This window comes from Falco biarmicus, chromosome 4, assembly GCF_023638135.1.
Source record: "Falco biarmicus isolate bFalBia1 chromosome 4, bFalBia1.pri, whole genome shotgun sequence".
Classification (NCBI taxonomy): Eukaryota; Metazoa; Chordata; class Aves; order Falconiformes; family Falconidae; genus Falco; species Falco biarmicus.
The window spans coordinates 72,216,513-72,229,556 of record NC_079291.1 but is presented as its reverse complement, the minus strand read 5'-3'; the positions used below and the strand labels follow the sequence as shown (position 1 = coordinate 72,229,556).

Below are 13,044 nucleotides of genomic sequence, written 5' to 3'. Positions count from 1 at the left end.
ACAAACATAACAAGCTTGCTTTATTATGTTTTGACGCTTTTCATGCATTTCTTAATTATGAAATCCTTTCAGAGCAGAAGATGCTGAAAAGGCATGTTGAGATCTGAGATACCAGGAGCATTTTAAATTCTAAGCTTTTCTTCAAATAGAGCAATACATATGGAATAGAAGTGACTTCACTTACCTACATCATCAGAATGCTTTCTTTTTTTGTTCTTTAGAGTTCAACATTTAACCAGAAAGCAATAATTTTTATTTTATACACTGCCACGTAAAGCATATTTTTCAGTTGAAATGTGGTTTTCATTAAAACTCGAGCCAGAACATTTAGCAGAGCCTGACTGTCTGCCATTCTTTGTTCTTCTTTCTGTTGCCAACAACTACTTTATTAAAAACCATGCACAAAGTGAGCATTAAGGGGTCATTTAATCTTAAAGATACTTGGAACTGAATCTGAAGGGACAACTTCTGTTTAGCCTCTCATGCCTAGGTTGTATTAAGTGATGTCTGTGTGCTGTCATCCGCAGTTTTGAGATTACTCTGATACCTAACTTCATAGGCTAATTTAGGATCAATATTTCCTGTTGCTTTTTAGGGCCATTTCATATTTTCAGCTTAATGCACTAGGTCTGTTATTTCCTTTATTCATTTTACTTCATTGTCTTGTAAGGAGCACAATAAAGGGACATTTTTGGTGATTATATTTAAAGAATTTTTGGTTCTCTGAAGTCTGCTCAAATATATCTGTCTCTGTAGTCTGGGGTTTTCATCAACTGCATATATATACAAATGTGTGTCAGTCAACACTACATTGTTCTTAATATAATTCCATATTCTAAATAATAAGCTACTGGCTTGATACCCCTGTAAGTAGTAAAGAGCATGTTTATACATCCATGCTTTTATACTTCATTGTAATACTGTGTCTATAGAATTAATTGTGAATCATAAATTCACTTTAATTTTAAAGGCTAGGAAAGGCTACAGTAGACAGTGGTTTTAAGAATCAAACAACTCCGATTTATTGTCAGTGTTATTTTAAACTTATGGCCTACAGTAGAGCGTGCAAGTGTAATTTCTCTAGTGTTTCCACCCCTCTCCCCGCCCCCCCCCCCCCCCCCCCCCCCAAACAACTTAATGAATATGCAGTTCCTGGACTGATAATCTTGTGTGCCAGTGCCCTAAGTATGGGGGCGGTTGCTTGTTTAACTGTAAAGCTGTAAATCCCTGAAAAATATGTATGTAGAATGTTTATATATATATTTATAAAATAATGAAAAAAAACCCCAAAACAGGCAACCCCCTAACCCTTCGTTGTTTACATATTAATGGGGTCTCGGTTATAAATGAGTGATCCAGATCTCAGCTTAACAAGCCTAATGAAAGAGGTGGAAGGGTCTCAGCAATGTGAAGGTTCTGGAATTGCCAGTGCAGTTTGCCATTTTATGATAAATCTAAAAAGTGAGTTGTTTGCAGTTGCTGGTAAAAATAATATGAAAGTTCAACCCTCTTAATTAAATATTAGCTGTAATTAGCACTAAGTGTAAATGCTTTGAATATTAATTAGGGTCTCATGGAACTGCTGTCAAGGTTAATGAGAAACAGTGGGGGTCTCAGTAACATCTGGTTTAGGGCTGGAGGTGGTATAAAAACCTTTAGATCAAATGCACCTGGACATTAGCCCTTGGTCCCTTTGTTGCCATTATTGTTCTCTTTTAACAGCTGCTGACTCTAATGCCATGTTTAGCATCTGACATGAAGGAATAGCTTAAGGACCAGTAGTAACCAGCTACTGTTTTTCAAAGCCAGCACAGTGAAAATGCTTGTACAGGCAGAAGTTTGATTTGCTGTTGTTCATTCTTACCACTTGCTGAAGTCCCTCCTAAAATATTTGATTAAAAATTTAAGGTGGCCTGCCTGCCCCCCAAGTTTTTAAAAATAATTCTTTAAAATTTCATAAATGACGTTGGTGTAATCCAATCATTGCTGGGTTTTACTGAATCTAGGGTTTATTTTATTTTTTTTTTTAATAGTGAAAGTATTAGGTAAAAGAAATAAGAAAGGGACCTTGCCATTTTAATATGAGAGGGTATAAGTATACATTTACAAGACTTTTTAACCTCCACTGAAATTTAAGCAGAGCCAGTATCAGTGCAGCATTAACCTTGGAATGATTGTAGATATATGCAAATGAAACCTGCTGACTTAACCCTGTGAAGTACGTATTTGTCACTGTTCTCATTTTTTAAAGATGGTCGAATGAAGCAATGTAAACTACTTGTCCAAGGCCATACACTAAAACAGATGCAAGAATGGGATTAAAATTAGGGAGGGTTTTATTGCTGATATAAACTTTTAATTTTGGGGGGCACAATGAGTACCTTTTACAAAGGAAAATTTAATTTTCCCTTCTCAGCCTGCCATGCACCAAAACTTATTTCTGTGCTGTGGTTTTGCAAATTCTTAAAAGCTCTTGAGTTTAGGACCAGTTCAGGTCAGAGAAATGATGTCATTAATAATTATGTCATAATTCGTTGAAATGGGCTGGAAATGTCCTGAAGTACAAAATGCAAAACAATGTCTTTTATTCATGCAGCCTGTTCTGATATTTGGAAGACAGGGACTGATGTGTACAAATAAGCAAAATCCCTACATTAGTCCTGTGCAGTTATTTGTACATGTTTTGGTGGGAGAATGGCAGAGTATTTAGAAGACTAATTGGAATTTTACTCAAATATTAATTTTTTACATTACTTGATACCTAGAGGGATAATTTTATCCTGTAAATCAGTTCATCTGAGTTTGGGATAGTCTCTGTATTAATGGCCTCTAATGCTGTTTCATCTGCAGCGTTATGTTTTGGACAACTTTTATGTAGGTTCTGAAGGCTTGTTCTGTACATTTCCTCCCCTAGAATAATTACTGTTTGGTATGAGCAGAGCATTTAGTCAGACGTCTCTGCTAAATTAACATGCTCAACTATCCTTCATTATATCAAAGAGAAAGATGGATCTGTTTATGAAGAGATGAGGGCATTTGTGTTTAATTGTATAGGCTTATTGTAATATGGAAATAAAATACTGTTGTCTTCAAATTTAAAGCCTCGAAAGCTCTTAAATCTATTTCTTTTGACAGCCTACAGCATAGAATTTTTCTTTTATGTGAAGATCTTGATGTATTTTTAGATTCAAATGCTTATGATTTTGAGTGGATCTCATTATTTTTTTCGCATTTGTTTCGTGCAGTTGCTCAATACGGTGTACCTCGGAGTATTTCTGGATATCTCGTAGAGCGTTGTTTCATAAAATATTTTCAGTGTATGGTTACCGTGCTGTGTGTAGGTTGCAGTATTGTGTTCTGTGGAGGGCAGGTCAGAGTGGATCGCTGGCCATGGGCTTACCTTATCAGAGCTCTGGATTGGCAGTCACGCTCAGCAGCCTTGGGAACAAACCGAGCTTTTTTCCTCCTCATTGTCTGGGTTGAGGCATTAGTTCAGGTAGATTTCGCTGACCTTTCCCAGTTAAAGAATAGTCTACCATTATCCATAGAACAGCAGATTTGTTTGTCTAATTATAGTAAGATTTAATAGGGTTGGCACAGTGGATTTAATTCAGATAAGAAATTTTCTCCTCAAGAAACAGCTGTTGTGCCCTTTTTGGGCCAGCAATCTTAGCAGAATTCTTATCATCGCTTTCTGCGTTACATGTGCAGGATCATGGCTTATTTTATCTCACACCACATTTCTTCTTCCTCTTTTTTCCTTTAATTCTACAGGGTAATCAGGAAGCTACAGCACCTCCTGACACAATGGCACAGCCTTATGCCTCAGCCCAGTTTGCTCCACCTCAGAACGGTATCCCTGCAGAATACACAGCCCCACATCCTCATCCAGCTCCAGACTACACAGGCCAAACCACTGTTCCAGAGCACACGTTAAACATGTACCCTCCTGCCCAGACACACTCTGAACAGAGTGCAGCTGACACAAATGCACAAACTGTCTCCGGCACAGCCACAGTAAGTCAAGGTTACAGATATTTCTAAAGCAGTGTGGTTCAAGAAGTTACATGTGTCTTTATTGATAACATTTATCCTTATGTTACACTGAATAGTTTTGCTCTTTGTTTGTGCTAGGATTGCTCACTGTTTCAGGGTTGAAAGTCTGTCAAAGTTTACCGTTGAACTTGAGGAATATAATTTTGCTGCTTTTGGAGCCTCTTAGTTAAGTGTGGGAGCTTTGTAGAATCTGTAGTTTGCTTCAGTATTAGACAAAGTGATTAATAACAAGACCACGAGTCATATAATAAAGTTTGACTAAGTCCAACATGGAAAAACATTGCAAAAGAGTGGTTGTAAGCAGTTATTTGGGGAAAAAACCCTACCCAAATAAAAAAACAACCCACCCCAAACCAGACTCATATTATTATTTTTAATGGCATCTGTATTTTTGCCACTTATGAGTAGTTTTTCATAGAAGTGTTCATTGAATGACACTATACTACAATTACTTGCAGAACTGTGTGAATGACGATTGTGAAGAGCATGTCTGTAATGCTGTATTTTCCAGAGAGCTTGTTTGTGCAGCCATTACCAAAGTTGTCTGTGGATCTGTGCTCAACAGAGCAGAAATGATAAAGTTCCCTTCTATTTGATTTATACATGGAGTTCTGAAGTGTCATGAATTATGCAAGAGATGCCTTGGATGGCCCTACCTTGTAGTTTAAGTCACAGATTTCACACAGTGCTTCTGTCTTTATTTTAGATTGGGACCCAATATATCCAGTGCCAGCATCTGGCAGATTTCTGAGCCATCAACCACCTGTATTACATGTGTAGGATCTAACACAGAACAGACAGCATGCTGCAATTTGAGCATGTGCTTGAAACACCTCTGCTAGCTGTCCTTGTCCTTGCTGCCACTGTGCTCCATACCTCATCTTTCCTTCCCTTCCTTCCCTGGCATATGTCAAAGCTGAAAAGTTTCATGCATTAGAGCAAGAGAAAAGGGAAAGCACGCTCCCTTAAATGAGTTTTCCGAGGATTTATATTTATTGCTGTGTCACTGATTTCTTTATATGGGTATCAACAAGAAAGAAAAGCAATATCAATCGCACAAAAATATTCCTTGTGATTATCATAGAGATGTCTTTGTGAATTAATTACATAGTTTTGCAGTTTATGCAGTAAAATGTTTTGGGCATATTATTTTTGACATGGTAACTTTTTATTGCCCTGATTGGGCCTTTGCTTTAGTGGTGTGAGAAAGTTTAAGTTGCATACCATCCTATTTACATATATCTTATAGCATCCTTTGCAGCTCTGCAGTGTCCCCTCTTATTCATCTCTTTGCTAAGTTAACTTCCTGGTTCTTTCTACCTTTTAAAATTATCTTCCATAATTATTTTTTACTGTTGTCAAACTCTTGCCATATGCACTGTTGCTGGTTTAGAGCAGGAACCCTAAGCTGAATAGATTCTCCAGAAAAGATTGGACAGTGATTAAAGGTATGATCTTTCCTACTGTCCCTGTCTCATTCCTTTTATATTCTGCTATTCTGCTTGCTCTTTTGACCACAGCTGCACACTGAACAGTCCACTGCAATGCCCAGCTCAGCTGTTTCATACTTTGAAACTGTTGGTCTGTTGTTCAGTTCTGAAGTAAAAGACTGTGTAGTGCGAAAATCAATGGTAAAACACCTGTCGATGTGAGTGGGACAGGAGCTCATCCCTCATCATTTATTGCTTTCAATTTATTGTGTTTCTTCACCCCTTTTTGATTTTTCAGTTTGAAGAAGTGTTAGTCTCTTTATCAGAAAAGTCAGGTATGCGTTTTTTCCAACATTTTCCATGGCAAAGGCTGATGAAAAGAAATAATTTGGATTGTCTGCAATGCCCTTATCTTCTTCAGGTGCTGTATTCAATCCCAGCTCTAGCAAATCCAATGATTCCCTTGAAAGTTTCCTGCTTCTGATATACTAATAGGCTTTATTGTTATTTGTTTTTGTATCCTTTGCTATCTGCTTTTCTTATTTCCTTTTTGCCTTCCTAATATCCAACTTATATTTTACCTGTCATACACTTTCTCCCTTCTGGTTCCACATGGAGTGAATTTCCATTCTCTGAAGGATAATACTTCAATTCCACTAACCTTTTGTATTTGGGGAATATAGTATAGTTATTTGCTCTTTTTATTTGGAACCTTTTCTTGCCTTCCTCTTTCCTTTTTTACAGAAGAATGTGCATAATGTTTTGAAGTAGCTCCCATGCTGTTTATAAAGAATTAGATTTCCTTACTTTTGACTTTAAGGTATTTTTGAGAAAGTTTTGGTTTGTTTTGTTTGAAAAAAAATATATATGTTTTTTTTCTAAATTGCAACGGATACTATTCCTCCCTGGAGAACAATGCATTGAAAATACAAGTTTACAAGAAGTGTATCTCTGTTGATCTACATTGTTCAAAGTAGCTTTGACATTTAACACATTACTCACAGGTTAGTTTTACAAACACACAGTCAAATATTGTTTGCACAATTTAATTATGGGTACCTAGTTCTAAAATCTGTTACACAGTGTCTCATTAGCATTTCACTTAACATGCTGTACAGAGATTATATATAAGTATATGCAGATAGATCCCAGGCAGATTTGACAGGGGCTTTGTAACGTTACGAGGGTTCAGCTGTGTACATCTCTCTGTAGGTTCAATAATATATGTTTTTATTATGAAACAGAGCTTCAATAGCACTGTGTCAACTTTGTAACTCCATGTGGTCTTTATTGTTGAAGGAAAAAAAATACTTCTTTCCAGTTCCTGCTCGTTTTTAGAATAGCTGGGTTTGAGTCTTCAAGAATTTTAAGTTGAATTGATGTGGGGACATAGTAGCCCTGGTAGGTTCCAATATTTTTACATAGTTTCCTTTCAGTAAACATTATAAGACGAATGATCAATTGATCAGTCTTTCACAAAAGAATGCTGCTGTGATTAATGTGGATTAGGCAAGCTATTGGAGGCAAGAGCAATTTTTGAATTTTCTTATTCATGTGCATATTTATGTACATGTGAAGCTGGAGATATTCTAAAAATGCATCATAAAAGTTTGAAATACAAAGCTAATAAACTGCAGGGCACTGTATCTAATTTGTAGAACTAGTACCAGAAGTGACTTAACCACATCCATGAAGATCTTACTGCACAGTGAGGCTAGGCACATACCCTGGCTTTTTCTGTGTCCCAGTTTCTTTCTTTTTGTCTGAAAGAATTAGACACTGGAAGCTAGAGCTCACATTGGGTCTAGTGCTACCTAAACCTCGATAAAGTTATAAATAATAGAGATAAAAATCGAAAGGTTCCATGCAACTTTTGTTGATTCCTTTACTACATCACAGTGTGATCCCAGCCCAGCTGGAACCACTGTTGGTATCCCAATTTGCTGCAAATTGAACAAGATTCTGATCATCAGTTTTATTACACGTTTGCAATTTTGTGTACAGTAGAGTGCTCTTAATATAGAAAATCTATAGACTTGATTTCTTTAGGAGTAGAATCTGTAGCCTCTAGTAAAGGTTTCCTGTGTTGTCTTTGGTCACTCAGAGCCTTTCAAATTGGATGTATAGTACTGCCAAGACAAAATGACAGTGCTTGAAACCAGCTTGGACTTGGTGTGGGACATTAATAAATACAGGATTACAGAATATATAGTATTTTCTATATGCTATTAAAGCAGGCAAATCTGATCAGAAGAGAGTGTATGCTTTTCTTTGATTAAAACTAAAATATTTTGCTGAGAACTTAATAGGAAGGGATCCTTTTTTTTCCTCTTGGATTTTACTTTTTACAACAAACTATTGCACAGACCCTTTTTATACCTTGACCTGCTCCAGGGAGCACACATAATATCTGCATATAATGCTCTGGGTATCTTTTGTCCTTTGTAGCAGTGACTTTCTGTGGACTTCCAACTGCCTTGGGTATCTACCCTATCAAAAACACTGCCATTTTCCTTCCACTTCTCTCCTAGTTTGATTCCAAAGTTCTTTTCAGTTAAGAGAGAACAGTCTTGCTTGCTTTCGCTTGAATTGACTACCAAGCTCTTTGAAAATTGCAATTGAGGAGTATGGAATGTTCTGATATTGTTAAGACTTTTCTGCATGTTATCCTTAATCAATTCACATGTAATTTAATGGACATTCATCTAGCAGTGAGGATGTGGGGTGAGAAATTCTTTTGTACTTCCAAAAAGTGTACTTCCTAGTGATTTTTTTTTTTTTTTTTTTTTTTTATCCATTACTTGCTAAAAAAGTGTAAAACAAGATTCTATTAGGGTAAGTGTTTGGCACAAGAGGTTCTTAGATTGCATGTGTAGGGATTGCTAACTTCATATTCAGATGCTGTGAAACAGGAGAAAATATACCAGATAAAAGGGAAGTAAATGTTCAAAGACAGGATGATTTAGCTGAAATAATACAAAATCTTCTGTAGGTAATAAAATACTGTCAAAAGTTACTTTGAGTCTTTTCTGAATAATACGGTTTTCATCTTTTTGGATCAATATATTTGTTTAACTTTAATCAAGGAAGTAGTCCATCTGAGTATATGCACAATCAATACTCATCCAGTACTGGGTTATTTAAGTGCTGGTTGGTAGACTTTTGGAGTTGCATAGCATCAAACGTGCTTTTAGTCATTAACAAAAATAGTAAATTGCTTCTTTCAAGAAGGATGGATCAATGGTAAGTGTGTTACAAAGTTATGGTAAAAGTAATGTCTGATGATTTTGCAGAGTGGGTTTGAGTGTTATGTTAAATAGTTACATATTTTAACGTATTTTTAAGACAGACTTTTGATCATTTTATGAAATATCATATCACCTTTTACCTGTGTACATATGTATATATGCAAACACATTGTACATACATTGTTCCGAGAGTAAAACTTGTTCAGTTTTTGCCTGTGGTTTTCATGCTCAACTTATGTTGATGTCAGTGGGCAATGAGTATGTAGATACAAAGGGCGTTTACTGGGCATGTGTAAGAAAGCAGTAATATTAAAGTAAATGTTTTTTCTGTAGTGTTTCCTATTCTAAGTGTCTTATACTAATAATGAAAGTAAATATGGTATGGTAAAAACTGAGGTTTTAATAATGCTCTGTGTTGTGTGTGTGTGTGTACAAAAAATATTCTGCCCTAAACTTCATTCTACTTTTGCATTAGAGAAAACTCGAGCCTCTTGTGCAGGCTTTCTGCCTTGGGCAGGGACTTCACCAGATTCCACAGGCTGAAAAGCCTTGATAAGTTGTGTGCTTGTATAGGAGTCCTGGAGGGAAAAAGCAGGTTACTTGGAGGAGTGTGGGTGGATCAGTGCATAGTGCTTTTCTGTCCGAAGTGGTTCTGAATCAATAACCAGGGTGGCACGGGGATGCAGTGCTGCTGAGGTCCTGTGGAAGACATGTAGTGCAAAGGTGTGCTTTGGCTGTGATCACTGAAGATGATGAGGTATTTTATGTATAAGTTTGCTGTTAGGACTAAATTTCAGCTTTGTTACTACCAAAGTTCCTCATGTGGCATCCAATGAACTTGATACTCTACTGTGTGAGAATAACTGATATATTAGATACTGCATGTCTGTTGTAACTGTTGTCCTGCTTTACCTTGAAATTGTGTATGTTCTTTGAGATCTTAATGGCTTGTAAGTTTGATGGTTTCTTTTCTTGGTGTTAATTATGTCCAGGCTTGTCCATTCCTTAGTCATATCTCAGAGGATATCTCTTCATCTAAGGATTTGGGAAGGCTTAGTGATGCTCTGGACTGGAAAAGTATTCACCATGTTGAACTTGATTGTTCTTCCACTCTTGCTTTCCTACTATTTTATTCCTGATCTGTCCATCTCCCGAGGATGTCAGATACGTTAGCTGTTTCAAGAAATTCTATTCCATATTAATCAGTGGGCTATATCCTACTTGGTTTACAGTTGTCCATCAGCTGTTTTTACAACAGTGTGTCTCAAACTAGTGGCACTCAGAGGACTGTGCTCCTTCTGTGGAGGAGCAAGGAACTTTTCATCATGAAGTGGGCTGTCTTGCAAGTCAGATTTCCACATAGATTTATTTTTTTTTCCCAACTACTATCAATGACCCAGTTTTTATTCTATTTCCATTCTGTATTTTTGTCTATAGATGTTTGCCACCAGTATGCTAGATGGCTGATAATAATTTGACAATTGTTACAGCAGTGTTTATTCATCTAAATCATATCCTGCTGGTGTAGGCTATTGTATCAGCATGGTATGCTATTTCATTTATACTACCTATTATATTTGGTCCCAACTGCTACTTGAAGAAAATATTTCAAGGAGCTTTTTTCAAGACCCCGAGTGCTTCAGAGCTGCAGAAGCGAGCAACCTGGTCCGGCTCCTACTCTATAGTAAAGAGATCAAAACTGACATCCCAAATAGATAACATAATGCTGTGCTGGTTTGGCAAGGCACGGTAATGACTTGTGATCATAGGCATTATTCCTTCTAAGAGGCTTCCTTGCTGAGAGCCCTGCGTGTAAACTTTGTAACTATGCCCCACATGTGTTTCTTTGCTTATGCTAAGGAATAGCAGGAACGTATTGCTCACTTTCGCAGCTACATGTGTCAGTGCATGCTCTAAAATAGATTTTTCTCAAGGATACACAAAACCTTAAAGCAACTGTTTTCTATGATACTGTTTAAAAAGTGGCTGTTTGCGTACTTAGTTGTTTTGCCTGGTAAGGAGATAACCACCTCTCCTTTTCCTGTGTTGCTGAGTTAACTTGGGCTTTACTGCGGGAAAGTACTTGTCATTCTGTGAGTGGGTACCTGGTGTGAGGAGAGCAGCTGTCATGCTGCCAGCTGACTGTGCCACTGCATGCCTATCAGCGCATCTTGTGTTCTGAAATCTCGGTAACTGGTCCTTGTGATTTAGGTGTCACCGTGGCTTCTTTTTCCTTTTGATTCTCATAGCAAGAAAAGATTTCAAATGTGATATTGAAACAGAAGGCATGACAATTATTATTTGGGGTGGGGGGGTTGGGTGTTGAGATATTGCAATTTTAACTTCCTCGCATGATTTTTAAGTGCTTGAAATCAGTGAAGTAATAAAGCTGAAGGTCCTCCCCAAAAACAAAAACCCCATGCAGGGATAAAGACAGCAATTATGCTCCTTCATCTCTAGTAATGTTTGCTCAAATAAATTAGGTGAACACCATTGAATACCCCTCTGAATGTTCATTGTGGGGCTGAATAACAGTTCTTCGATCACTTGAGCAGGTAATTCCAGCCAACTCTAAGGCAGATTTAAAGTAGAAAACATTGCAGAGGTCTTTTCAATCACATTATCAACCAGAGATATGATCATATTACTCCAACTTGAAACATTTATTCTAAAAAGCATTACCAATTAATTTTTGATCTGTCAAGTTTAATTGACCAACTAAACAATTTTCTCCCTGCTTGGCCCTGAACAAGTTAACAATATTATTTTTTTGAGTTTTCTTGTGTTATCAATAGACAACTTTGTGTTGGCTCTTGGGCTGCTGCTCAATACCAATCCTTCTACATGTTCCATTATTGACTTTGTCTTCTCTCTATGCAGTCTAAGTAGCTGTGGCATCCAAATGCTTTGGCTGTGCTTCGGGTTCTGATGCATTGAGAAAAACATTTATTGCACATTTTGCTGAATAAACTGAGCATAAATTTCAAACGGGATCTTGGTATGGTGAAATAGCTCATTACAACTTTGTATTTGACATTCTGCATCTTTGCTTCACATTGTAACACAGTAATTAAACCTGATCCTTACAGGGGGCATTTTTTTGGTGACAATTAACTCTCATTTTCGCTAAATGCAGGACTGGCTGTGCTAGGCTAGGTAAGACTGATGATGTTTTCCATTCTCTTGTAATTGGCATGCAAATGATAGTTAATGGTTTGCAACTTGATCAGAAGTCATTGATTCCTCCCTGGACCAACTCTTTGTAATTGCAGTATAAATTTGTATATTGCGTGGAGTAGAGTACTTTATGCAATGGCATGTGGAGAACATGCTTGTAACTTCTTGGTTAACCATCAACATCTTAGGTCCTTGCTTGCAAGAAACTGACTCTCCATTAGAGAGGTCCGAATGGTCAGGTAGCACAGGCAGATGCAAAACTAACAAGGTTTGTAGTTAAAAGCTATGAAGATCATCCAGGTAGGCTTCCTTTCTTCCATAAGTCATAAGGCTGAACTTCTGTTAATGTGACAGTCTTTGTCCAGGGTTACACAAGAGCTAAATGTACTCTCCTGCATGACGACATGTAGGTCTCAGTTAAGGATGGCTTAATGGCCTATTACCCCTCAACCCAAACCTGAAAATACATTTTTTTTTTTCAAATCCTGTTTGTACTCACAAGTTTCCATTCCTCTCCCACATACCCATTTCTTCAGCTTTCCCACACGCCCACCTACCTGCCCACAGAATTACTTTAATTAAATGTTACTCATGTGTGGGCTTACTTACCACTTCTTCCTGATTAATCTGTTCCCTTTCTGGGGTCAGTATGAAAGAGAGACTTGATTCAAACATCTAACTTTGCTATCCATCAATATTAGAAAGACAGGAGCAAGGCATGTCGATCTGTCTTGGCTTAACCTGCAAGCAGGTGAATCCATCTGTAAGTGTGAAGCTGCTTTATGGTCTACCAGTGATGTGACAGGGTGAAATATGCATCACAGGCAGAAGCAGACAGAGGACAATTTTCTTATTAACTAGATATGCGTTCGGGGGGCGGTTAGTTTTTCCTTTCAGACTTTACCAGAAAAGCAGTTAGGCTGAGCTGATAGTCTTGGATGTGCTTTCTGCTGTTTTTGGTCTGTGATATGCAGGAAGATTTGGATGGTCGTTTTAAATTGCCCCCTGTGACCGCCCTGGCGTGGGCCCCTGCACGGGCTGCCGTCCTTCAGGCCCAGCCGGCCCCAGGGGGGTCCCCGCGGGGTCCCCAGCCCTGCCCCAACCCCACCCGGGCCCCTCTCCCCGTGGGGTCA

The 13,044-nt window shown here is 37.8% G+C and overlaps 1 protein-coding gene across 27 annotated transcripts in view; it reads left to right on the top strand.

Moving 5' to 3' along the window:
* The window catches only part of RBFOX1 (RNA binding fox-1 homolog 1), a 918,501-nt gene that overhangs the window by 773,350 nt on the left and 132,107 nt on the right, over positions 1-13,044 (top strand). For all 27 annotated transcript variants that reach the window (XM_056338126.1, XM_056338151.1, XM_056338139.1 and 24 more), the window contains one exon: positions 3,775-4,017. In XM_056338126.1, coding sequence (XP_056194101.1) covers positions 3,775-4,017 — 243 coding nt within the window. The remainder of the gene's footprint in view (positions 1-3,774; positions 4,018-13,044) is intronic.